At 35.1% G+C, this 27875-nt stretch overlaps 2 protein-coding genes across 2 annotated transcripts in view; one reads left to right on the top strand and one right to left on the bottom strand.

Annotated features, from left to right (window-relative positions):
- LOC136810403 (uncharacterized) overlaps positions 1-27875 on the bottom strand; it is a 277730-nt gene that overhangs the window by 223892 nt on the left and 25963 nt on the right. The gene's annotated exons all lie outside the window — the stretch shown is intronic.
- LOC136810389 (son of sevenless homolog 1-like) lies at positions 603-27875 on the top strand. The gene is made up of 29 exons (XM_067066939.1): positions 603-698; positions 1483-1740; positions 1923-2006; positions 2232-2312; positions 2851-2904; positions 3046-3144; positions 4680-4724; positions 4983-5126; positions 5421-5540; positions 6025-6117; positions 6276-6329; positions 6792-6868; positions 7327-7420; positions 7891-8022; positions 8331-8430; positions 8867-8984; positions 16986-17069; positions 17561-17612; positions 18116-18194; positions 18625-18829; positions 19234-19393; positions 19952-20056; positions 20519-20574; positions 21183-21372; positions 22008-22100; positions 22564-22690; positions 23405-23492; positions 26087-26285; positions 27214-27875. The coding sequence occupies exons 1-29, from the start codon at positions 633-635 to the stop codon at positions 27841-27843; spliced, it is 3687 nt and encodes a 1228-aa protein (XP_066923040.1). The 5' UTR covers positions 603-632; the 3' UTR covers positions 27844-27875.

Genomic DNA, 27875 nt, shown 5'->3' with positions numbered 1-27875 from the left:
TTTTTGTAGATATCTGTGTTGCAGAGCACACGTACGCTTGCACATGTTTCACTATGGATTTTTTTCATATTTCGATTTAAAAGCTATCGTAAGTTGGTCTATCGACATCCCTCGTCTAACTTCAACACCCTTTTTAGAGACAGGAGTAATATGAAAGCTTGAATCACTGATTGAAAACGGATTATTCCTCTCTGACCACTAACCAAAGAAAAACTGTTTTGACCTTTCTATCAATTTCAGCTGATAGAAAGGGGGTCGGAATTAGAGGAGGGGTGTCGACATTAGACCAAGTTACGGTACTTGGTGCGAAAGAGAAAACGTGTATTTTTTAATACACCGTTCATTAATTCAAATCAAATGACTTGGATGTTTGGTGAAAAGTTTCTTCAGAATCTCAATTCAAACTTGTGCACTATTTTGAAATATCAGGTTCATAAATCAATTCCTAAGGAAAATTGTCAAATTATACATAAATAAGCCTACAAGCTGTTATGGCACAATACTAAAATTTCTTACCTACCCCAAACTAAGGTGTGATTTTTAATGATTTATCTTTTCTTGAAATTCTCACATAATTTTATTTTATTTTTAATTTATTCAGTTTGTCAAAAAATGAAAGTAATTAGGAGAGAATGAGTGACAATACATCACAAAGTAGTTCAAAATCCAAGGGTGTTTTAACCGCTGCTTTGAGAAAGGTAAATATGATATATGATACAATTGAGAGTTTATTATTTGAAACAAGAAAGGTTTTTAAAGTTTATCCATCATCGTTTGGATAAGGAGTCTTTAGCTCTTTCTGACACGGAACCCTCGATTTTCTTGGGGGTAAAAAGTGGGACAAAACTTTTACCATATTACTTATGATTAAAAGCTCCCCCCAATAAATGCCCCTCCTTTAAGTAAATATTTTCAATCTGCACTTGTCTCAAATAAATGTGGGGCTGCTACGTCTGCCAGAAATGTCTTGAAAGTCTCGAAAGAGTCTAGAATTGGCAGGCCTGTCTAGGAAAGTCAAGAATTAGCATACCTGTCTGGAAAAAATATGGATTTTGAAGGAAGTAGTCCTGAATGAAGCATCATAAACTTTCCGGACATAGGAAACGTTCATCTTGGCATGTGAAAATTAAAGTTATTGTATTCTGAATTTGACCTGTTGTTAGATCCCTAAATTGACATATTTGTTCACTCAAATAACAATGAAAAGATAAAATATGGTTCCCATTCACATTGCCTGGGGCGTTTATTTGAAGTAATATTATTATGGGTTTTTCTTAAGTGTTGTGGGAATCTATGTTGAACATGCAAAGACTCTTTATCCAAATAAAAATGGACAGACTGAAACGTGAAAGTGCTTTATTGATAATATTAGAAGAAGGTCCTTGAATCAGTAATTCACAATGCTAAGCTATCTTTTTTTTCCTTGTATCAAGCTTTTGCAGATATACTAGCGTAGTATTGATTTTGTTTTTATTTATTTAGGTACAAAAGCAAGTCCAGCCAACACTTACTGTCCAGATTGAAGCATTGACGTACTTGGAAGACCTTCTACTCCAATTACTGCAACAGATATGTTCTATTGAACCACATACCATTGGAGATGTTGAAACATACTTGAATAATAAATTCCCAGCTCAAATTCGAGAATGGGCAATCAACACTGCTCGGTCAGCAGTAGAGAAAAAGAAAAAGAAAACAGTCACTTTACCAGTTGATAAACTTTTGCTTACAATGCAGAAGGTATTGTTATTGCCTTCATCAATGCTTTTTGGCTTGGAATAGTGTCAACCACAAAAATATTACTTGCTTGCTTGCAATGTTGTCTTTTTACCTTAATAAAGGAAGCAATTTTCGTCAGATGTTTTAGAAGGGAAAAAGTTTTTGTTGATTGTTAAAATAGCTCTAATCATTTTATTTTTCAGGAATATTTAGGCTACAAAATTGAACCCCAGCTAGGGATGTATATTGTTGCTGTTGTGGAATACATTTCAGCTGATATTCTAAAGGTTTTTTTTTTAGTTTTGACCATTTATTATTGCCATAGAATGTATTTTTTAGCTCAGTCCATTTCAATTATTTCTTTGTAGCAAAAACTTGATGTATTCAATTAAATGTATTTTCACACTCCTGTTTAAGATAGCACAAGCCAAAGTCTTGTTCAAAATTATTTTAGCATGTCTCATGAGCTAATTGTCTTTTACAAAATAACTCAATGTTGTCTTTCTTTTCAGCTTGCAGGCAATTATGTGAAGAACATTCGAAGTGATCAAATTACTGCACTTCACATCAAGATAGCCATGCATGCTGACCCTGTAAGAAGATTGAAAAACAATGTTGATCTGTTGATTATTTTCCATTTGATTGTTTTCTTTTTCAAATACTGCCATGCCACCAATACTGGTTTATTTATTTAAGTCTCAACAACAAGTGCCTTTAGCTTTATGTACATAAAGTACATAGGATTCTTGATGTGAAATGAGCCACTTGTAATTTTTAATGCAATATGTTTGCGCACACAAGATATGGAGCTGAAAAAATCTTTTCTACATTGCAAAGAGGTAAACCAGTAATGAAAACATTAGGGACACAATACAAGTTTATCCTGGTTTTTGATTCCCTCAGGATTTTCCAATGTTACAACTTTTTATTTGACTACAAGGTTTAACTTATATGTAAACTTAAACCAGGCCTCTCCTAACACATTGATAGTTTAGAGATAATGCTCCTTTGATAGTAAGAGAGAGATAAACCTTCCCTTAGCACAGGGAATAGACCCTATCCTAAGATAGAGATCACAGCGCTTGATAGTTAACCAAATTAATGATTTTGATTTAAACCATTCCTTTTCAGGTCATTCTTACCATATTCAATAATGAGCCAGAACTACACATACCACTAGTTCAGGTATTTTTCTTAATCCTTTTTAACATAGCTCATTGACATGTCAATAAATTCTTTGGAAAGATAGATTTTTCTTGCTCAAACTTTTAAGATTAACAAAGCTTTTTTGCAAGTAAATTCTAAATTTTCTCTTTAAATTTTCAGCCCTCGCCTAAAAGAGGATCCTTATCATACACTGATGTCTTGAAAGATTTCATATTATCAGAAGGTCAATATATTAGAGATCTAAATCTCATATACAAAGTAAGTTTGTTTCAAAATATCTCTTAGCCTACATTTCCTTTCTCTTTCAAGGGATGGTCAGATATGGCTTTTGACAATTTCCTTGCTTGAGAGAATCCTCTGAAAATGATTTTTACATTCATTTTGTTTTCTTTCTAAAAGCGCAGAACTTCTATCTTGAATATATCAAATTTATAAATTAATAATCAGGATAGAAATATTCTAGGGGGCAAAATTATTTTAAAGGGAACCAAAAAGTGCATCTGGGAGCTGAAAAATTTTTTCAGTAAACATTTTCAAATTTATATGTATCATTTCTCATAGTATCTTAAACTCATTTGCAGTTGTTCTAGAGCTACACACTTCCGAAACTTGATTTTGCCATTTTTCAGGCTAAAAAGCCTTGAAATTAAAGCTTTAATATCACAAAAAATACAATGAATGCTGCAGTTTTAGCTATTCAAAATCTAACATAGGCCAACAATTGATCAAGAAAACTCATTTACAGCATGTTTGACCTTCCCTGGATTGAACGGTTGAGGATTTTATTTTCCAAAAATCTTGGTTAAGGAATGACGGAAAAATTAAAAATGCTGTAAAGTTTTTAAGGAAACATTTTTCGAGTAAAATATTTGGCAAGTTTCTACTCGTACTTTCAAACCAGGCCTAAATTAATTGCCATTGGGGGAGACTGATTTTTAAATTGAGAAATCATTTTTGGTTACGGAATGACAGAAAATTATCTTACTTTACTGAAATAAAAATTATGAAATTTTCACTTAGCCATATCACCTCAAACATTTTTTAAGCTGTTACAGTAACTTTGTATCAAAATCTAAGGATTTGATCCATCTTGAAAACCTTTCCATTAACCCTATATAGGGTTCTAAAGTTGAATAAGATTTTTACAACCAATTCCGTTTCATATCGTGTGTACCGCATTCGTGATAAATTTAAAAAATTGGTTGAGTGTTGCCAAAAATCTTTTTAATTTTCTCAAAGTGTCATCGTTGCTATGGCTAAAAATCATGACTTTGATAGCATAATCATCAGTCAGTGTCAATTTATTAACCACTTTAACAATGCAAATTTTTGGGTGACACTCCGTTTTATGGAAAAAATCGGCAGTTTTTGAGCTTTAAAATGCCATAACTTTAGTTTCGCTTGTGCTACAGACTTGTATCAGCTCTCATTTTTCAGCATTTTTTACTGTGCATCCTCTGAAATTAAAATCATTTAATGACAATCTCCACTTTATGCACAATATCCTTTTGAAATCAAGCTGGTCTCCGGTTCCCTTTAAAATAATTTTACCCTAGGGTTTTGTTTGGGACCATAGAAAGAATCTACAGGCCAAATATATCAACAATTTTGAATAACTTAAAATAACGAGATAAAGGTTTTAACCATATATATGTTAGTCAAATATCTCAAACCATCTCAATATCTGTTTAAACTGTCGAGTTCTGTAAGGCAGGGCCTTTAGTCTCAACATTTTGTGATGTTTGAGCAGAATGTAATTAAATTAAAAAAAACTATTTCATTACTTCTTCTAGGTGTTCCAGCAGCCAATGCTCGAAAGAAGTGATCTTTTTTCTGAGGTACACGTTAGAATTATAGAAAATTGCTTTTAATTGGTTATTGTTGTTGGTTTTTCAATATAGAGAATGCTTTAGTTTAGAATTGAATTTCCAACCACCAAAGTTTGTGCTTTTCAACAATAAAAGATGATTTTCAATGTAAACCTCCTCCAGATCTGTTCCAATAAAAAAATATATAAAAGAGTAAGTAAGAAAACATATTAACCTATTTGAAAACCAAACCTTTAACTGTCTTAACTAAAATCTTCTAAATTTCAGGATGACATAGAGACTCTTTTTGGTGGTCTTTCTGACATTTACGAGACAACAATCCAATTTTACAGTATGGTTGAGAATGCTTTTGATGTTACTGAGGAAGGAAAAGAACCCTTGATTGGAGATTGCTTTGAAGAAATGGTTGAGGTTAGATGAAATCTAAAAAATCAAATAGCACGTGTGGACATTATTAATTAGAGGTCTAATATTGTGTATCCGATTGTGGCAAAGGTTGCTCTCTATTCCTTAACCCAACTTCTACCACGGTGAAAATCAGATTTACCTGTTGCTCAAAGATTAATTTTTTCTAAGTATTTTTTCTGGCAAACGAGGTAAATGATTACCCTGGTTTTTCTTTAGTAACTGCCAAATTTAAACAATCAATCCCTGGGACTTTCTTTTCAAACAACAATAACAATGTGTATTCCAAATCATTTTTAGGCTGCTGAATTTGATACTTATGAAATGTATGCAGAGTGTCAACTAGAAGAACATGAAGAAGGAACACGTGGCAAAATATACGAACTTCTTGAGAGGTCTGAAATTTGTGATTTCTTCAGGGTGAGTATTTTGCACCTTTGTTTAAGTGTGTGATATCCCAGAAAGGAAGCCTTTTATGACTGGAGATTTCCAAAGGGTGCTTCTTTTGAAAGGGTTACAGATCAGCAACTACATTGTATTAACCTAAATAAATTTGAGTTTAATATCAACCCGGTGATATTCATATTGGAAGTTTATCGTGGCTTAGATCATAAGATTTACGTTTTGCTACCCTCCGAGAGAAGACTCCCATCATCGGGAAAGGTGGAGGATGTTTTCTCCACTATTTGTACTAAGACCTTCTGGTTCATCATAATTATCAAGTGTAATCTTCTTACAAGGTGTGAGTTCCCTTGTGATCATAGGTGTGAGTTCTATTTACAGTGTATTAATTACATGATGCTTGATGTGGTCTCTTCTCCTGACATTGTTTTATTGAGGAGTGGAGACCTTGTTTTTATTGTTCTTTTCAGTGATTTCTTCCGAATGTACATATCTCTTTTAGGAAAAAGGCTTGCTTGACGTTGTTCGATATGTTCTTCCAAAACTTTTATATGGCCCAATCTATCATTTTGCTGACTATTATGAATATGTCCAGGTAAATCTGGTAAAATATGATTTTGAAAATTATTTGCTTTAGAAAGTTTGATTCCTGGAGCAGCCTGGAGTGCTTTCCCCAAAGCTATTGTTCCGAGATATAAGTATTTTTCAAAAGGGTAGATCATTGGATTAGATTTTCATTTCATTGAATTTTAGCTGCTACTACAGTTGACTCCTGACAAAGACGTGGATCGAAAAATGTTGGATCAGGTACCTTATTCTTGTTCTAAGATAATGTAATTTCCAATAGTTTTATTTCAATTGGTTATTCAAGCTCTTTAGGCATCTTAGGTTTTGGGAATTGAATACATCACAATATATTGCCTGTTCGATTTGGAATAGTCCAACAATATAGAGGGGGATTGTCTAAAAATAGAATTCTTTTTCATAACAGAGCACTTGCTGTTTACTTCGTGCATTACAGTCTGCAAACGATATTGTCGAGTATTGTTCACCAATTGTGTAGTCTTTAAAAGTAGTTCTTTAAGATAGCTTTTATTCACACATCCTTACCATTCTCTCAATCTTATATATACTGAGTAGCAAGCCCTGTATTTGTTGAGACCAACCTTTTAGAAAAAGTATTTATTAAACTTTTTTTTTTTGTTCCCCTTTGCAAAATCTCATTGTGGACTACTAGCTTAGTTGAGTTTTGACCATCATTTTTTTTAGTCTTTAGATGCATTGCGTCATATTTACATGAAAATGGAAAGGATCATATCACAGCCACCATTAAAGAGAAGCGTAGAGTAAGTTTTTTTAAGTCGTGTATTCGTTTATCATAATTATAATAAGATAATAAGACAACCAAAATTTGAAGATCCTACACACTAGTATATTTTATAAAGCAAATTTGATAAACAACATTTGCGTTATTGCTATATCTTAAGAACAAAATTAGGAATAATTTCAGCCTTAAAGAGTCTGCTGTTTATAAGCCACAGAACATGTTCGAAAACGGTTTAAAAATCTTGCAGCTGCAAACTTTTAAAGAGAAAAGAAATTGTAAAGTTCTCAAAGTCTAATTTTAGACATTTCTTCCAGACTCACCAGAGCTGTTTTTAACACTGATTTTAGATTAGTTGGACACTCCTTTTTGGGGTAAAGGCGAGAGCCTTACTAACCCTAGATACAAAGAGTATCCACGTTATAGATAAAACATCTATTATCTATATATTATCCGCACTTCGTTTATCTCATTTTTCAGGGATAAAGTATTTTTCCAACAAGGACTTGGTACTGCTATTCCCAATGCTACAGCAAAGATCGTCTCAATTCAAGAGAATATCGAAGGCTGGATGGTAAGGAATCTTCTTTTTGATACTGTCGTTTTTCATAAGATTCCCCTGATTCCTGATTTCTTTTCCCGGGATTTTTTCGTTACTTTTCCTGGGATAATCTGCATGAGATTGGAAAGGGTATTTTTCTAAAAGTACGAAAAGCTTGTATTTACTCACGAAACTGCCTGATTTTCCAAAGCTCATTTTTCAACTACCTTGAGTCCTGGTCTTTTTTCTGGTAGAAAAGATGTAGTGGTATCTTAGTACGGGAAGTGGAATCTTATGAAAAACTACGATATATTGTGAATATATGGGCACGCTTTTTATAGAGAAGTAAAAGGTAAAACTTGTAGGTAAAACTTGTAGGTAAAACTATACAAAAGTACTAACAATAATATTCCAAGTAAGTTATACGCCTGTTTACTTACGTTTTAGTGTGACAATTTAATTTTTAACTTAATCTTTTTAAAATTAATTCTATTTTTCAATAGGGAAAGCACATTTCACAGATTTCTTCACTTTTCTTGCGAGAAGGGATGTTATCAAAGCCAGCACAAGATGGGAAGAAAGAAACGGAGAGAAAAGCATTTTTGTTTGATAACCTGCTAGTACTCACAAAGCAGGTTAGTGGATGTTGAGTTTGTCACTTTTTTAATGATTTTGTTGTTACGGTAGTCTCAAAATGACCTTTCAAAGTAAACCATAAAAATAACAAACAACATGTCTACTTGGTTTAGTGAAACGAGCTAATTCAGAGGTATTCATTTTAGCTCATCCTATGTTAGGTAGACGTGATATCATTTAAAACATTTAAAAAATTAGGACTCCTTCCAGTGTCCATGGTGGCCCGTGAAATTCCAGGATCTCTATCATTTTAATAAGGTTTTTGGAATTTGCACTTTGTATTTCACTTGTTTTATTCGTATCTCAGAACCAACACACGATTACCGGATTTGGGCGAGTGGAATATCGATTTAAAGAAAGAATCAATTTGAGGAAAGCCGAAATTAAAAACATTGAAGATACTGAAGGTCAGTGAGTGTAACTGAGTGTAACTTTTAATTAAAAAAAAAAAGATATATAAACCCTACATTCACAAACTAGCAGATAGGTTTTAAGAGCCTTTACAATGCTTCCTCCACCTTAAGTTTCTCTTCTCTTCATAAGCATTGCAAAGTTTCATGTTTAGGTTATACACATATAATTTTCTTCTTTGTTTAGCCGGGCTCATTCAATAGAGCGTTCCCAAGCGTTTGCTTCGTATTTCAAAGGGCTTGTATTTCAGTCTTTCTTTTATTAATTGGTAATCTGTTAAAAAGTATTAATTTAACTAGGAGCTGAGAATAGACATTAGCATCTCATCTCCTAGACCAACTGCAAATAGAAAATAGTATGGTTTCATTCACTCCCGGATCTAACGACGGTCACCCACCAGATGAATATACTAATTATTTTTTTCTTGTTTAGAAACGAAGAATTGTTTCGAGATCACTGAGTTCAACGAGTCGCCTGTTTTGTTTTGTTGTAAAGACGAAGAAATGAAATATGATTGGCTCTCAATACTCATGACACTGCAGCATCGAACGTAAGTGATCCTTTTCCTGGAAAATTTTGACGGTAGGTGGATAGGTACAGTAGAGTCTCCACAACTTGAACCTGCACGAGAAAGACAAATTTATTCGAGTTATGAAGTAAGGTCTAAAAGGCATTGTTGACTGAAGGGACGAGCAAACTTGTTCGAGTTAAGGAGACATTCAGCAGCGTAGACAGGAGGGAAAAAATCTGTGTAAGAGAGCAGATTTTTATTACATAGTAATTATCTTTTTATATCACGAATAGATAATTACTGCGTCATAAAAATCGCTTTCCTACACAAATTTTGCGCCCTTCTGCCTACGCTACTGACATTCGAGTGATAGAGTTTCGTGTTAAAGAAACTCTACTGTAGTTGAAAACCTAACGAAGGAAGGATCTGCAGGGTTTCGTCAAAATTTTGTTTACAAGGTTAGGCAATTTTTGGACCTACCTGGAGGTCCTATAAATTAACCTCTGTCCGTTCGTCCGTTCGTCCGTCCGTCTGTTACCAGCTTTTCTCAGGATTGGCTCATTAGTTTTTTCTGATTTTTGGCACAATGATGCAAAATGGCAATGCCCAAAATGTGACGGAGCCCGATTTTCGAAAAAAAATCATTTCCGGCCAAAAATGCCGGAAATATGCCGGAAAAACCGGTTTTTTGGCATTTTCTCAAGATTTCATCATTAGTTTTTTCTGATTTTTTGCACAAAGATGCGTATTAGCAATGCCCAAAACTTGGCCGAGTCCAATTTTTGAGAAAAAATCTTTTCCGGTCGAAAATGCCGGAAATATGCCGGAAATCGCCGTTTTTGCAGATTTTCATTGGACTTTTTCCTTATATTTCGTTGTTTTTTCATACAAAAACATTATTAATAGCAATTTCCACGATCAAGCATGATTCAATTTTCAATAAAATTGATTTTTGAAGCCGGAACTTTTTTAAAAGTCGCCGGAACAACCTATTTTCGCCGGAAAGACAGTATTTCTTGAATTTCTCGAGCTGTCCTTTATATTTTTTTATGAAATTTTGCACACTGACGCAATATGACAATATCTAAAATGTGACGGAGCCCGATTTTCGAAAAACATTTTTTTCCGGCCTAAAATGCCGGAAATATGCCGGACAAACCGGTTTTTTGACATTTCCTCGAATTTTTATTTTTAGTTTTTTCTGATTTTTTGCAGAAAGATGCGTATTCGCAATGCTCAAAACATGGCCGTGTTCGATTTTTGAGAAAAAAATTTTTCTGGTTGAAAATTCCAGAAATCGCCGTTTTTGCAGATTTTCATTGGGTTTTTTCCTCATATTTCTATGTTTTTCACACAAAAACATTATCGATAACAATGCTCACCATCAAGCATGATTCAATTGTCAATAAAACTGATTTCGACCAGAACTTTCTATTTATTTTTTCCCTACAACCCTTCCCTCTCCCCCCACCATCAATCAATGATGAATTTCTTGCGTTATGCATTTTCGCTAAACGCTATGTTTTCTGACTGATTTTTTTCATTTTTCTCCTTGCATTGCTATCTAACTTTCATCATCAGGTAGGTCCATTCAGCATCTAGCTTGTTTTTGAATAAATTTGGGGGGGGGGGGCGATTGGGCATATCTTTTAAAATATTGGCTGACTTTCATCATTACAAAAAGTGTCAATTTTAAAATATCTCCGTTAGGGCTTCAGAGTTTATTTGCATCAATAGCAAATTCCTAAAATAAATATTACAAGCCCTAGCGTATGCTGTTGGTCTCTCTATTTGACCTTTTGGTACTAGAGGATGATTGCTATTATCAGTATCTCCTTCGAGGAAATTTACTTTTGGGATGTCAATGTTTGAAACTACGTCAAACTCTCGCATTCACAAAATATAATGATTCGTAACAAAAGTGGTGTAGACGACACAAACAACGTTAAATATTGATGAGGTCTGTGTAGGAGCATAGGAATTGAATCTTATACATAATGAATATCCTTAAGTTTTACTTCCTTATAATAAACACCTCAGTACAACTTTGTTGATGTAATTTGTTTTATTCTTGAATGAATATCGTCTCAGCCAAGAAAGTTAAATGTCAAACTCCTTGACAGAGCTGAGAGCGATAATGTCTTTTTATAAATTGTATTAGATTAATGATGATGAATGAAGTTCCCACTCACTTAACGCTTCTGATTTCTAAGTAGATAAAATGCTCGAAACTCAAGATCCTGAAAGATTTCGTATTTTTCTTCCTTGGTCTTGGATGAGCGCCCCACAAAATAATCAACCTCTTCTCTATATTTCGCATTGTTTTTCTTGAAAATGACTTCTTAATTAAGAAGGTAAAAACCATCAATTTCAACAAATCAAAACAAATCATAATTTTAATTCAGTCAAACAAAAGGTGGGAAAAGTGCTTAAAATAACTACCTTATCTTCTGAAGGTCATGACCATATAAATCTAAGTGGGTTGAAGTAATATGGTAACGAATTATGTTGCTATAGTCTTGACACGAACTATCAGCTCTTTGCTAATTTTATTAAGTTGGAATTTCAAAACACTTGAACTAGAATAAGTTTCACCTACATTCATTAAGATTTTCATAACATGAATTTTTGAAGGGTTTTTACCTCTAGTCAAGGGGATAAATAAAGCATGACTGTCGTTTTTATCAATAGTATACAGGTTGTTTTGGGCTGAGTATTGGAGTTTTTTTTTCTGCTTCTGTTTTTGTTTTAATCTGTCACTGGTTAAACTTGACAGTGTAGTGTGTAGCTCATGTGAATAATCCTCAGACGCCTCCTTAGTGAACTCAGACCTTTTAAGGATAGTTCGTTAAGTGAGACTAGACCACTGACGTTTATAAACCCTGTGCTAAGCTATATCCACCATATCAGATAGAGTTTTTTTAAATGGTACCTGCAAAGAAGCCATTACAGTGTTAAAAATTAACTTTGGACGGCGCTTTTTTATCATCACAAATATTCAAGGAGGGAAAAGTAGATCTATCGCAGTCGATGCTTTAATAACTCTCAAACTTCAGAAAGTGGTTTGACTTTGACTTTAGCATCTTTTTAAAGTTATAAGTCAATAAAATAATCATTTAAAAAAAATTGAAAGCAGTCGAGGTCTAACCCTTCATCTTTGGGGAGGTCCCCTTAAAATCTCAAGATTGACAAGTGCTATGACCTTGAAATTTTGACCAATGGTAGATATGGATAATAGAAGATGATTCGCAAAATTTTGGTTCGGCCGCCTGTCTAGTTGCTATTTTACAGACCAGAGTGAAAAAAATTACCCAAAAATCATGTATTGAATGATTGACTCGTTCGATTTTACTGAAATTTTTTCCTGAAGGCTGATTTGTCAAATAAAAGAAACTTGTAACAGAAAAGATTCGTTCTCATGTTATCCGGTACTTTGCAGACCATAAAAGTCGATAAAATACACGTTGACCACCTGCCGGAACTACTGAAGCTTTTCAATTGAAATTTTCACCAGTGAAGGATATTGACAATCTTTAGACAGTGTGCAAAATTTCAATTTAGTGAGTGGTTGGTATTTTACAGACCGGTCCGTATTATACCCGAGATGCTCACTTTCAGCATAACGAGCGGCTCGTTCGATTTCAATGAAGTTTCGGCTGCAAGCTTGTATTATCAATTGTTTAACACTTGTCAAAGTTTCAAGTCACTATCACTTTCCAATCACCAGATACAGTATTCTAGGGCTGTTTGGACAACAGGTGGCAAAAGATTTACCCTCTGCCCAAAAAATATATGTCACGTGGAGCTGCCTCACAAAGTTTGAGAAAAAAAATAAAGTGAAAAAGTCTTATTTTCGGTATTTTCAAAGAATGATGACGTCTTCAGGTGACGATGACGTCATCAATGATGCCGATATTTTCATCAAAGATGTCAATTCACATTTGATGCACACTTGCAAAAATTTAGATCAATTGGATAAAAATTCCAAAATTATGTTTATCAAAAAAATTTGTTCGATGCTCGCAAGGTTAGAATTAAAAGAAATTTACTTGTTCTTATGAAAAAAGCTTGTTTTGTTCTTTTGAATGTTAAGATCCAGTGAAATATATTTCAATATTTCATGATTGATGAATTTCTCTACTAAAAATCTTTTTGTTTGTCAAAGTAAGCAGAAGTAAGAGCGAATCTATGAAAACCCGAGGGAGTTAGAACGAGAGTTAGCTTTATTTGGAAAAGAGTTTGACTTACTTATTTATTCAGCTGTTTATGTTTAGTTAATAAGAATTTGATGTCTTTTTTTCATATGATTTTTTTATCAGAACCTTTTGGTTTTATACTACTATCGTTGACATCTTATTCAAGGTTTTTTGTTGCGAGGCTCTAATTTTAAAAAGTTTATTGAGAAAACTTGAATTTGAATTGAAGTTCCAAACAAAAGCAATTCTTGATTAGAGCCTTTGTAAAAGCTTTACAGACGATACAGTTAGGATCTTTTCAAGTAAGAGTTTTTAAGAATTTTTTGAGCTACAGTTAACGTTCTCTAATTCGATTTTTAAAGGGAATCGAGTTTCCTTCGAATAAGGGAGTGTTTCTTGTCGACGGTGACTATCAATATTATCGAATAATATAGCGTATCGAATAATAAAATATCGAATAAGAGAGCGTCAACTGTTTTTTCTAAGTACTACTCGCACAGAATGACAGTTGACAAAGAAGACAAATGAAAATAGAAAAGGAGAAACTTGACCATTAAGATAAGACTCATTGTTGGTGCAAAACTAGCCCCTATTCTTCCATTTCTACTGGTCTTTTATCTACAGTCTATTTTTCATTTTCATAGAGGAAAAGGCTAACCTCTAGGTTGCTAGGCTAGACTGCGTAAACTGTCCGCTGAATATCCAAATTTTGTATATGTTATCAAAACAAAACAAATTTCTAACGCTAATATTATGTTTTGGTTATAAAAACCCCCTTTTCATATCACATGAATTATAAAGTGATTATCGGGTCATTATCTCTTTGAAGGGAGATGTTATAACTTTTAATAAGTAGTTGGTTTTTTTGTGGTGGATCTGCAAATATCTTAATTAATGTACTTTCTTTCAAGTTGGAAGATAGCTAGCCAGCTAGTTATGCAAAAGTTTTAGAGACCTTTGAAAAGATGTGTCGTGTACTATTTGCTATAATGAATATAGGGGTTGGCAGATTGATTCTTCTAAATAGCATTTCGTAGCCAGGGCTTGAAATAACGGTCGGACATGGGACATTGTCCAACCCAAATTGCTCCTTGTCTGACCCAAAAATCATAATTTTCAAGCTAAAGTAACCCTGATCGGACATCCGACCCACTTAAAATCGTTATTTCGAGCCTTGCCGTAGCAAGAAGTTTAGGGACCCCACTACCTGTTTTCCTGTTTTTGTTTGTAATCTAGGAAAGCCTGAAGCGTTCCAGTTATTCTTAGTCTACACAATATACAGTTTTAGACCTAAGTAGGAGTTAAATGATAAGTTATTCTTAGAGTGATACACGTTTTTTTTTTATAAGGAACCTTAGCTTTGCTCTGAGCCTGGAGTTCCTTATTTTTACAGAAAATTTCAGCCTCAAAGTTCCTCATGAGTTCCTTATTTACATAGCTGCTAAGTTTGGATAACAATCTCTTACTGTTCCTTAAAGCTTGATTTCTTATTCTCAGCCTGAGCAGTTCCTTAACAATTCCTTATTTTTTGGACCATTTTCAGCCTCGAGTTCCTTATAAACGTGTTCCTTATATAAAAAAAAACGTGTAATTCCCTACGAGATTAACGAAGTTGGAAAATATTTAGTCTATTTCAGGATATTTCTAACAAACTGGTTTCTTATGGCTTGGAATATGGGGGAAAGGGGGTAAATACCTTCATGGCGTCAAGTTATATAAATAATTTCTAACTTTCAAACCTTGTTAACAGAAATAAATCTTTGACGTAGAAAGATGTGCTAAAGATTGCGAAGAAAAGTGTAAAAATTTCTGCAGTCAAAATAGATTGGCTAGATTTATTTTAGAATTATTATGTAACTTCTTAATAGTATCGTACGATATTATTAACATTTTTTATTGTGAATGTTAAAAACTCAAATCTCAGGAACCAATCAGATTTGAGTATTTCTTTGATGAGGGTATACAAAGGAGTGGGTTTTAGTCCAAACAGTGGGACATGTTAGTGGGAAATTGTGCCATAAATTCTCGCTGAGATTTGATGGTTTTTAAATTTAGATAGAGCTTCGTCGTGGAATTACGAAGAAATAAGCGAATAATTTCTCAGTGTCAAGTCAATCTTTAGTGGTTTCTTAACTAACAAATATTTTCGCCGATAAAGAATCATCACTTTAGTTTCAGAAAATTCTTAAAATTTGACATATAAACCAAAGGGAACTACTGACTTGGGTCCCAAGGCCCTGATTTCACGCGGAATGAAAGCTGTAGATATGTTGAAATTTCAATTAAAGCATAGTTACCGTGTAAATGGAGCCAAAGAAGATGGTGACAAGCGAGAAGAGAAATCTGTTTTGACCAACATTGTTTCCATGTAAGTTCATCACCAAATCACTGACAATACAGGAGGGATTTTCGTTTATTATACATTTGACTCTTTCTAATAAGATCTTTAAGGAGCCTAAGGTTTTCTTCCAATTAGAGAGAGATTCAATTTAGTGAGTGTAATTTAACCACTTTTCAGCTTTTTTACCTATTTTCCTAAGAAATCGGGTGTTTTTGAGTTCGCAAAGCCTTTAAAATGCTCTTAACTTGTTCTTAACATTTTGGCCATTAAAGCTTTATGTTCTTATATAGTTTGTTCTTATAAAAAACGTGTATCTGAAGAAGTTTAACTGCCAAAAAAAGTCTCTCGAACTGAAAATTATTTGAAAATCACGGCTGTTTCGAATTGTTATTGTCTTGACCCGATTTCTTGTTTAGTTCGGCGATTCTGTTATCATAAATTTTATCTACAAAAAAATTGCAAATTATATACATAAACAAACATCTGGCATCGTTCTCACAAAAAACGTAATGTTGTTAGAAAAGTATGGACTTTCAAACGAAACTGAATTTTTCAGTGAATTTCATTTTTATTGCAGCTTTGCTGAAGATTTATCCATTCTTGCATATCTTTTGCTGAACTGAATGAAGTTGAATTCATAAGAGTGGAACTTATGGGTATTAGTTTAGTGGTCACATTTATTTCAAGTGTATAATTTGGATGTTTTTTTTTAAGTTAAGCCAATTTGGGCTGTCGCGGGTCAACACGTAAAAATTATCTGAAGTAAATGTGCTATAAGCCTGATATCTTCTTTTTTTTTTGAGGATTATGTCTCTAAATCAGTGCTTAGTCCTATACAAGCTTTGTTTAAAATTTCGTGTGATGAGTAAGCCTTGAATTTTTTTAACGTAGGCAAAATTTTTGTTTGAAAAGCACGAAATCAAATTACAAATCTGGCACAAAATGTTCAAATTTATTTGTTTGAGCAGAGGTGTAGGTTGTGTGTAGGACCGTAGGCTCATGGGGGATGTTAGTTTAATGTGTGTTCGAACACCTAAAAACAATCTTTGTTGATTAAAAACAAATTCACTGTATCTAAGTACACTCTTTGACGTAATCAAACCAAACCGAAGTGTCTTTTGAGGTCAACAAAAATTCCGGGCTTGCTTTACCTGAATACCCTGCTATCGGCCCCTTTTCATGTCGGCCCTTATTGGGGTTATCTGACCGAAAGACGACAAATCAGCAGACATTTTTGTCTTAAAAAGCCTAAAGTTTTTCCTATAAAAAAGCATGCTACGTTTAGAGTATTCTTTCCAGTACTCTTTGTTATCAATGGCCAGCAAAAATAAGATTCACTGGCGAATTTCTTATATTACTTTGATTCAGGCAGATTTTTAATCCTTTTCTTGAAAATTTATCCTTTACAATTGTTTAGTCTCTGATACCCTCAAACAAATATGACTTTGAGAGGTGATTTATTTCTATGTTTTAAAAATATTTTTATTTTCATTCCACCTTCAGAACACTGGATCGAATGCTTGATGTGATCTTACAAGAAGAGGAACAAAGCATACAACTGAAACTTCCTGATCCTTCCGTTTACATGTATGTGTATTGTTTATCCATTTTCTATTTTAACCTCTGAAAACTCCAAAGCCAGTTTGACTTGAAACGTTTTTTGAACTCAGAAACACGGCTGGCTGGTTGCGACCAAATGCAACCAACTTCCTATTAACAGCATTTTCTAAGCATTTTCTCGAGATTTCATGATTAGTTTTTTTCTGATTTTTTTGCACAAAGATGCGTATTAGCAATGTCCAAAACATGGTTGAGTCCGATTTTTTACTTCCTTTTCTATTTCCATTCCATATTTATCAATAGTTAGGTCCAATATGCATTGTGTTTGTTTATTTTTCCTCGGGGTAAAAAGTTTTTCTATTTTCCAGGGGTTTAAACAACTGATTTTAGTTCGTCCACCCTCACTTTAAGGCAGAAAAAGATTTTTTCTAAGGCCTTTACTTTAAGGCAGAAAAAGATTTTTTCTAAGGCCTTTATTCGAAAGTTGACTTTCGGTAACTCTTTCCGGTTTTTCATAGCTATGCGGAAGAGGATGCGGACGATAACATTATTTTCGAAGAACAATCTGAGGTATGAAACTTGCTTTTCAATGTTTTTTTTTTACAAGAACAACCTATATAAGAAAGCTTCGATGGCCAAAACATTAAGAAAAAGTTTAGAGCATTTTTAAGGCTTTTGGAGCTCTAAAACACACGATTTTTTAGGGAACGGTCAGAATTACTCATAAAATGGCGAAAATGGCTCAAAACTTAAAAAGTTAAAAACATCCCACGGCTTCAAAGAAGGACTGATTCAAGGGGATAAAATTTCGTGTAATTTAAATTTCGCAGATATTGGAAAACTTAGCTTCATGAGAAATCTGAAAATGGCTTATTATATTATGCGAAATATTTTTAAAAATTTGTAATAAAATGAAAATTTGCAAGCGTTGATAGTGCTTATTCAATATATTCTGCAGTCAAAAAAAAAGAAAAGAGAAAAGCTGTAAAATGTTAACATCGAAACTTAATTTATGGGGCACTTACTGCTGCCAATGATATTGAGAATTTCTTGAAACATTTTGTAATGTTTAGGACGACACTGGAGCACCTGTTATTCGTGGAGGCACACTGTATAAATTGGTTGAACGTCTGACATACCACAAATATGGAGGTAGGAGGCTTTACTTTTTTTTTTCTTTGAAAGATATTTGTCGTTCAGGACTTCAGTGTGTTTGTGTCTGGTTTCTACGCTGCTTCAGTGTGTTTGTGTCTGGTTTCTACGCACTTCAGTGTGTTTGTGTCTGGTTTCTACGCTGCCTACAGTTTGTTTTCAAATTTCTTAGCTACTCTACGCTCCCTTTATTTGCTGTTGAAAATTTTGAAAATGTTATCTTTTAAATTCAATAATCACAAGTCTGTTCTGGTCCACAAGCGATACCTTGCTTACCCATAACAATCCAAAAATTTCCTCAACAATCAAAGGCTTTTTCCGAGCACTGATTTGATAACTTAGATCAATTACATCATAATTTTTAGTTTCAGCGAAACTTTTCGATTGTTATGGGTAAGTACGGTACCTCTATTCTCATTTCACGTTTTAGATCCCACGTTCATTCGTGTGTTCTTGACAACATTCCGTTCTTTCACCACGCCCGCCGAACTCCTCGACCTACTCATCAAGCGCTATGATATTCCTGAACCAGCCGTGGTGGAAGATAACCTGGGTTCAGATCCCAATCAACAATCTTTGACGCGCGACGAAATGAAACGCTTCAAGAAAGAATACATGCACCCCATACAAGTCAGGTAAGGATCAACTTTTGTAATTTCAATTCTTGAAAATTCTCTTTAATCAAACCTTCACTCTCGACTCCATTCAATGACTTTACCCTTTGTATCTAAAATGGGCTATTGAAGTTGAATCAGAAAACCATTTTGTCCATCTCTCACTCTTCATTATCATAGCAAAACAAAAGTACCATTGAACCCCCCCCCATTTGTTAAATTTCCTTTAAGGCATAATTTCCGTACCCAGCTGGCACAAAACGTTGTTTCAGCGTTCATATAACGTTAAATGAACGTTGAGAACATTAGATAAACGTTGAAAGGGCGCTGTGTGCCAGCTCGGTAGAGAATGACCATTTTGATAACTTGTCGCTATCAACTGCTGTTTTTACGATATTCAAAATTATTTCTTTTCCTTTCATTAGAGTTCTGAACGTGTTACGGCGTTGGGTGGATCACCACTTCTATGATTTCACTCGTGAAGATGTTCTGATTCGGCAGCTCAATAAGTTCCTCAAACGAATCGAAAAAACGCGGGCCGCTAAAAAATGGGTAGAAAACATACAAAAATTAACGAATAAAAGGGTAAGGTTTTTATATCAACTTTCAAATATATTGAATACCTGTGTATCAAATACATCTCCGTCGTTTAAAGTCAACTATCGCTCTCTAATTTGAACCTATATTATTCTATTAATCTTTCTATAATTCGAACTGCAATATTGGTCCCCTCAGTTAGAAATTAGTATAAAATACTCTCTTCAACTCGAATTATTCTTTAATTCGAAGTAAATGCCTGGTCTCTTTGAGGATCGAATTAGAGAGAGTCAACTGTAATTTAGTAATTCTTAGAAATTTGCAAGCATTTTTTTCATATCCCGGTTTTCAAAGTATACCAAATCTCAAAGAACTTGTGATCGAGTTTAATAAATAGAATATGTATTTAAAGCAAATTTTCTTCTTTCCAAATCAGATTTTATTTTTGGTAAATTTCAATGGATTTTTATTGCGCACGTGATATGATGATAAGCTGACGCCCTTAGAGACGCCCTATGACCGCCATAAGCGGCTTTATACAATTTTTTCGGCAAACGAAATCAATTACATTATAACCCATTTTCTCGCATTTCTTTACATTTGCAGTTGGAGGCGTTATCGTTAGGACCAGAGACGTACACATTCAATGAACCACCACCGCCCATTGAGTGGCATCTCACCAAAGACCCTGCTGAATTCACATTACTGAAGGTACAAAGTTAAGAATATTTTAGGCTTAAAACTCAAAAAGTCAAGAACTTCTGAAGGTTCAGATAGCAAGCATGTATACAATGTGTCCAATGAAAAAGTTTGTTATCACCACGCATTGTGGTGTCAACAGCAACCAGCACCATCCACCATTGTATACATCCTTTTCTTAGAGATCCATGATCTTTGTCCTCAATTTTCTACGTACACATTGAGTATTTTTAGTTCAAACCTCTACAACTCGCGAATGTCTCCCTTACACAAACAGGTTTTCTCGTACAATCATTTAACATTGTCTTATAAACCCTACTCCGTAACTGGAAATTTCCTCAACAGTTCCCCGTACGCGCTCGAGTTATAGAGACTCAACTGTATCAGTCGAACGTATCATGGAAAGAGCTTGGGACTGGACCGGGAAATTTTTGTTCGTGTACATACTGACGCGTTCTTTCTGCTTCATTACAGCTACATCCTCTAGAAATTGGAAGACAAATTACTCTAATGCAATCTGAAATCTTTCGGTAAGTAAACTATACATCCTCGATTAATGAAATCTTCCAAAAATTTGGTCTTCATACCTGACGAAAACTGTGATACGTTCCAGCCACTGAGCTTCTCTAAACCTTTCAATCCTAGCTAACCAGAATCTTTAATCGGAGAGTTTAAGGCACCCTGATTGTTACCCTTCCTGACTTTATAATTAATCCACCCGCAAAGATCGGGTACCACCTTTCCAAAAATTTTGCTTAATTAGGTTATAACATAGTCCGGGCTTTTGAGGAGATCAGTGGCTTTAACTCTGTCTAACAGAAGAAGATCTTCTTCTCCTCACACACGTTTTTTTTATAAGAACAAACTATATAAGAACATAAGGCTTCGATGGCCAAAATCTTAAGAAAAAGTTAAGAACATTTTAAGCTTTGGGGGCTCTTAAACACCCGATTTCTTAGGAAAATGAACAAAAATACTCAAAAAATGGTGAAGATAAGAACATGTTAAGAACATTTCTAAGCTTAAAACTCAAAAAGTTAAGAATATCCGAAGACTTCAAAAATTTTAGATGTTCTTATAAAAAAAGAATTTAATTTTTGAACCATTTAACATTGTTCTTTCTTTCATTGTTCAATAGTTCCATTCGTCCTTCCGAGCTTGTTGGTTCAGTGTGGCAAAAGAATGACAAAGAAAAGCTTTCACCGAACGCTTTGAAAATGATGAGATTATCCAACTTGCTGACGTATTGGTATGAAACGAATTTGTGTGAAGCACAAAACTTTGAAGAACGATTAGCCATCTACAATCGGATCATTGACTTATTAATGGTAAGGTTTTTTGTTGGAAATTTACTTTTTCAGGGAAACTATTTTTAAACCTTTTAAATTCCCGAGCTCTTAGAAATGGCACTTGACATTGAAGTCTCTTTCTCTTAGTTTCCATTATATTTGCTCTTTTACTCCAGTCCTGTCTGACGTTATTTTCAAGTCTGAGCCAGATCAACGGCTTAAGCTCAAAATTGAGTCGTGGCGAATTGGGCCTTTCCAGAAAAAAACTGTATACCCCCTGTTGAGGAGGTCCAACCCTTTGTTGCTGGGAATGCTATGACCCCCTGGAATTCCTGGTAATTTTAGGTTCGAAAGCCCTCTGGAATTCTGAATTCTAATAGGATTGAAAAAGCTAGTCTCATGGAATTCCAGTTATTTTTGACAAATTTTTTTATATCCACCACATATCAAACCTTAGAACGAAAATGGACCTCCTCATCAGCGGGTATACGGTTTTTTTCTGGAAAAGCCATTAAAGTCTTTTATGAAAGGGCCGATAATGAAAAAATCTTCGTTGTATTTCGACCTTGATGGACCAACCGCTGAGGCAGGTTATCGACCGGTCACTTTTCGCTGTATCTTTTTCGTACTTGAAAAAGAAATAAAAGGTATTTTGTATTTTCGTACAATTCTAGGTTTTCATCGAGTTGAATAACTTCAATGGAATTTCTGAAATCATCGGTTTTCTCGATTCGTCGCCTGTTCACCGAATGAAGATCATCAAGGAGGTAGTTTTGGTTTTGGAGACATTGATTACTGACCTTTTTATTCATCAAATCTGAAGACTGATGGCCACTTTGTATGAAGTGAATGCTCTAGAAATCTATTGAGCCATTCCATTTTATATCCATATAGGGAGCAGGGGGATCTAAATTAGTATTTTTACTTTTGTCCACCGTCACTTTAAGGTATGAAAGAGAAATTCTCCAAGTGTTCTGTTTGCAAAGCTTACCATTTTCCAGGGGGTATCCACACATTTCCAAGAATTTTTTTCGGCTTGAAAAGGTTCGTCTTCCCACCTGTATGGAAATTTAATGGAATGGCCAATTAACGGACGAATTTTCACGAGAAAAAGTGTCAAACTGATTCCGTAAACTAGCCTTCAGTGAGCGTTTATTTTTCTCTTCCTATGTTTTCTGTTCAGAGCACATTTTAACTTTAACGAAATCTAATCTTCTCATAACATTTTAGGAGTTTCAAAAGAAGTCGCCAGCTCGTCACCAAGCTATTGAATATGTCAAAGGATTCTTCGACCGGCAGTACATCAAATATAATGAAAAATTGCGGTCGATAAATCCACCTTGTATACCATTCTTAGGTGAGGAACCTTTTATTGATAATAATAATAATCATAATACCTATTATTAACACTTTTACCATTGATCTCATATTTACCCTGGAAACAGTTTCTCAATGGTTTCTTTGATCGGAGTTTTTTTTAAATGGTTACCCTAATGGTAGCACTACTCAATGTTAATGAAAAAAAATATTTAATGGAAAATTTCATTGAATTACAAATTAACTCACATCGAAAATTGCTACCATTAGGGTTCCACTTTTATAAAAGCTTTGTTCAGAAAATTAGTACAACTCTGCTTTGATCAGTGCTCTTAGCTTTTAAAGCGAAAAAAAATGAACAAGAAATTTACCGTACCCCCCCCCCCTGTTGAGGGTATCAATTTTTCGAGTTCCAAAGCCTCCTAGATACCTGGCTTAAAAATAAAGACCCAACTGGTTATCCTGGATGTCCACGCGGGTAGATAGCTTGAGGAAAGCCATGCATTTTGTCCTGTATCCCCTGGATATCCAGACATTTTGTCCTGTACCCCCTGGATATCCAGACATTTTGTCCTGTACCCCCTGGATATCCAGACATTTTGTCCTGTACCCCCTGGATATCCAGACATTTTGTCCTGTACCCCCTGGATATCCAGACATTTTGTCCTGTACCCCCTGGATATCCAGACATTTAGTCCTTTACCACTGATTATTCTAAAAGGTTTTCTAACGTTCCGTCATTTTTCAATTCTAGGTGTGTACTTGAGGAATATTCTACTAAGCGAAGAAGGGAATCCCGATTTTCTCACAAATACAGATAACCTAATCAACTTCAGTAAAAGGTAGGCTCAAGTCACAAGTCATGTATACCGAGTTTATCGTTCTACATATGCAATTTGAGCATTACTAAGCTCGTTTGAGATGAATCGATACTTCGATTCAGCCGGATTGAGAGAGAATGATATATGAGTGAAGGTAGAGAGTCTATCACCATATTTTTCTAACATTCTAGTGTGTTTGGGATTTGAACACAGTCCATTGTGGTGCAAGTCTGTGATCGAAACCTAGTAACACTACCAATTAGAAGGATATTAGTGAGACACAGTGATAGCCTTATACAGATGCTGAGTGAATGTATACCACAAGTCATGCTTAAATTAGTAGTCTGTTTCGCCGACCTCTACATATACTTCCTATATAGGTCTGTTTAATAGTGTATTTCCTGGCTTACCCTCGCTGACCTTTATATACCCTGGACCAAGCTTCTCAATCCCAGCCAAGCAAAATCTTTGATCGGAGTTTTCTGAAAATTGGTACCCTAATGTCGGCACTACTCGATAGCGGTGTAAATGCATCGAGAGCGCTAGGTCTATACTTATCCTCAAATTCTTTTGATGATGTAGCGGCGTTAGACGTTAATTTTTAGCATTGCAATGGCTTCTCCTTGGGTACCAATTCTAAAAAAACTCCAATCAAAGATGGCAGATATGCTTGGTCCAGGGTTATATAAAGGTCAGTACTTACCCTACGGTGGCTTTTTATGGTGGCCGATTGCTCCTGTTTTGGCTAGTTTTGGTGAAACTCTAAATGCGATTTAGATGATGACAAAAAAATATCAAAGAAGCAGTCTGGTGAATTTATCCAAAACCTACCAAATCAAGAATGTTCATTAAATTTTAAATTTCCACCAAATTAAAAAATCCAAAAAAACTTTTTTTTGGACCTACCTCCGGGTGCCCCGGTGGAGGTCCTATGAATTAACCCATGTCCGTTCGTTCGTTCGTTCGTTCGTTCGTCCGTCCGTCCGTCCGTCTGTTACCAGCTTTTCTCAGGATTGGCTCATTAGTTTTTTTTGATTTTTGGAACAATGATGCAAAATGGTAATGCCCAAAATGTGACGGAGCCTGATTTTCGAAAAAAATTCATTTCCGGCCGAAAATGCCGGAAATATGCCGGAAAAACCGGTTTTTTGGCATTTTCTCAAGATTTCATCATTAGTTTTTTCTGATTTTTTTCAAAAAGATGCGTATTAGCAATGCCCAAAACTTGGCCGAGTCCGATTTTTGAGAAAAAATCTTTTCCGGTCGAAAATGCCGGAAATATGCCGGAAATCGCCATTTTTGCAGATTTTCATCGGACTTTTTCCTTATATTTCGTTGTTTTTTCACACAAAAACATTATTAATAGCAATGCCCACCATGAAGCATGGTTCAATCGTCAATAGAACTGAGTTTTGAAGCCGGAACTTTCTAAAAATCGCCGGAGCAGCCCATTTTTGCCGGAAAAACGGTATTTCTTGATTTTCTCGAGCTGTATTTTACATTTTTTTATGAAATTTTGCACACTGATGCAAAATGATAATACCTAAAATGTGACGAAGCCCGATTTTCGAAAAACATTTTTTTCCGGCCGAAAAAGCCGGAAATATGCCAGAAATACTGGTTTTTTGGCATTTTCTCGAGATTTTATCTTTAGTTTTTTCTGATTTTTTGCACAAAGATGCGTATTAACAATGCCCAAAACATGGCCGAGTCCGATTTTTGAGAAAAAAATTTTTCCGGCGGAAATGCCTGAAATATGCCGGAAAACGCCGTTTTCTGGGTTTTCATTGGGCTTTTTCCTCTTAAATGGTTGTTTTTTCATTCAAACACATTATTAATAGCAATGCCCACCATCAAGCATGTTTCAATTTTCAATAAAATTGAATTTTGAAGCCGGAACTATTTAAAAATCTCCGGAACAACCTATTTTCACTGGAAAGACAGTATTTCTTGAATTTCTCGAGCTGTACTTTATATTTTTTTATGAAATTTTTCACACTGATGCAAAATAACAATACCTAAAATGTGACGGAGTTCGATTTTCGAAAAACATTTTTTTCCGGCCGAAAATGCCGGGAATATGCCGGAAAAACCGGTTTTTTGACATTTCCTCGAATTTTCATCTTTTGTTTTTTCTGATATTTTGCAGAGAGATGCGTATTTGCAATGCTCAAAACATGGCCGAGTTCGATTTTTGAGAAAAATTTCTTCCGGTGGAAAATGCCGGAAATCGCCGTTTTTGCAGATTTTCATTGGATTTTTTCCTTATGTTTCCAATTTTTTTCACACAAAAACATTATTGATAACAATGCTCACCATCAAGCATGATTCAATTGTCAATACAACTGATTTTTGCGACCAGAACTTTCTATTTATTTTTTCCCTACAACCCTTCCCTCTCCCCCCATCAACAATCAATGATGAATTGTTTGCGTTATGCATTTTCGCTAAACGCTATATTTTCTGACTGATTTTTTTCATTTTTCTCCTCGCATTGCTATCTATCTTTCATCATCAGGTAGGTCCATTCAGCATCTAGCTTGTTTAGATTATGTTCTTTCTCACGCTTAATTTTTTTCGGTACAAATATAATTTCTCAACTCTTTTTCTTACAGACGCATGGTTGCCGAGGCGATTGGTGATATTCAAAAATATCAAAATATGCCATACAATTTAGCAGTGGACGAAGACATACGCAATTTCTTAGAGAATCTGGATCCATTCCAGGGTCGAGAAACAAATGACATGAACAATTATCTTTTTGAACGTTCGTTAGAAGTTGAACCAAGACACGCCAAGAAACTTCCCGCATTTGTAAGTTTCGAATTTTGTGAAAGCAAATTTTTACCCCTTGAAGTCATGCATGTTTTGCTAGGTGTCTAGAAAATTTCCCCCAGGTAAATTCCTACCTATGAAATCCCCCTGGTGAATTCCTACTTATGAAACCCCCCTGGTGAATTCACATCTTTGCTTCATTCAATTAAATTCACACTTTCAAAGATGGAAAGAAGCCTTTGCACCACATCACTTGCCTCGTATTCAAACAATTACCGTGGTGATTATGTCCCTTGAGACATTAAATGATTTTGTTATAAATAGAAAGAAGCCTTTGCACTTACGTCAAAACATTACATTTGCATTGAATCAAAAGTTAAATTGTTTGCGATTTAGGGCCGGTCTCCACTTGCGCGCGCTGCGATCGCATCTTTTGGCTTCAATCCTTTTTGCTTGGAAAAAAGATTACGTCATTAAGATTTAGCGCGCGCTCGAAAAAAAGTTATGCACATTTCAACTTTTTCAACCGTTACGTCAGGTCGCGCCAATGGAATTGCATCATTTTTCTTTTGACCAATAGCGTAGAGAAGCATTGCTCGAAAGAATGCGATGAAAGCACGCGCAAGTGGAGACTGGCCTTTAAGAAGGCAGAAAGCTGACGATTCGTAAAGGGCTACATATGTACACTACACAACATATTGTTAGGCAATATAAACGATATATTGCCGAGTGCCGTCAATATATTGAAAAGATTTTCACAATATTATTGTCACACCTCCATTTGCAATATTCCAACAATATAGGAGGATTGTATGCAGAAAGAAAATAGAGTACCAGTTGCTTAATTCGTGCATTACGGCCCGCGAATCATAAAGTCAAATATTGTTCGTCAATATATTGTGTAGTCTAAGTATCCCTTAAAGAAGTCGAACGTTTGTTTTACCAATATTTCTTTTTTTCTTTACAGCCTCGAACAAACGACATCCCATTAAAATCGCCAGGCATCAAAGCAGGTCAATCGAAATATGGGACACATGGTAAAAAACAATCTCAATCTGTCACCAGTCAGATAAGTGTAGAAGTTCCAGCCACGCCCCTACCTAATGATAACTATCCGCCAAAATTTGATTTAAAAGAAATATTAGACGAAAACGAGGATGAAGCACCTGACGTTTTTTCTGAAGATCTACCACAAGACGAAGAACCGCCCCCGTTACCGCCACCACTTTTGTTACCTAGGCAACAACCAGCTCCTGCCCCGAAAAATAACTCGCCTACTCCCGCCCCATTGAAGAAGAGGACGTCTCATAAACAAATCATAGCGCCGATCGAAGAGGAGGACCTTGAAGCTTTGAACAGAATCAACGAACTTCCATCTACACCTGCACCTACTCTACCGCCTAGACAAAGACTTTCAAACCCTAATGCTCCTGAAATTATTCGGGACCGAACGAGATCCGCACCGCCGATTCCACCCAGTATACCACCGAGACGGCCGCCCTTAGGGCCTAGGACTTCAGAGGGTGCGCCTGTCAGTTCGATTAGCGCTCCTATTAGACCGCCCGATCTCCCGCCAAGGAAGCCAGCACAGCGTTGAATATTGTCATTTAAATGGAGCTTTTTTACTTG

This window comes from Clytia hemisphaerica, unplaced genomic scaffold (assembly GCF_902728285.1).
Source record: "Clytia hemisphaerica strain Z4C2 unplaced genomic scaffold, Clytia hemisphaerica genome assembly, whole genome shotgun sequence".
Classification (NCBI taxonomy): Eukaryota; Metazoa; Cnidaria; class Hydrozoa; order Leptothecata; family Clytiidae; genus Clytia; species Clytia hemisphaerica.
This window is presented reverse-complemented; position numbering and strand designations above follow the sequence as displayed.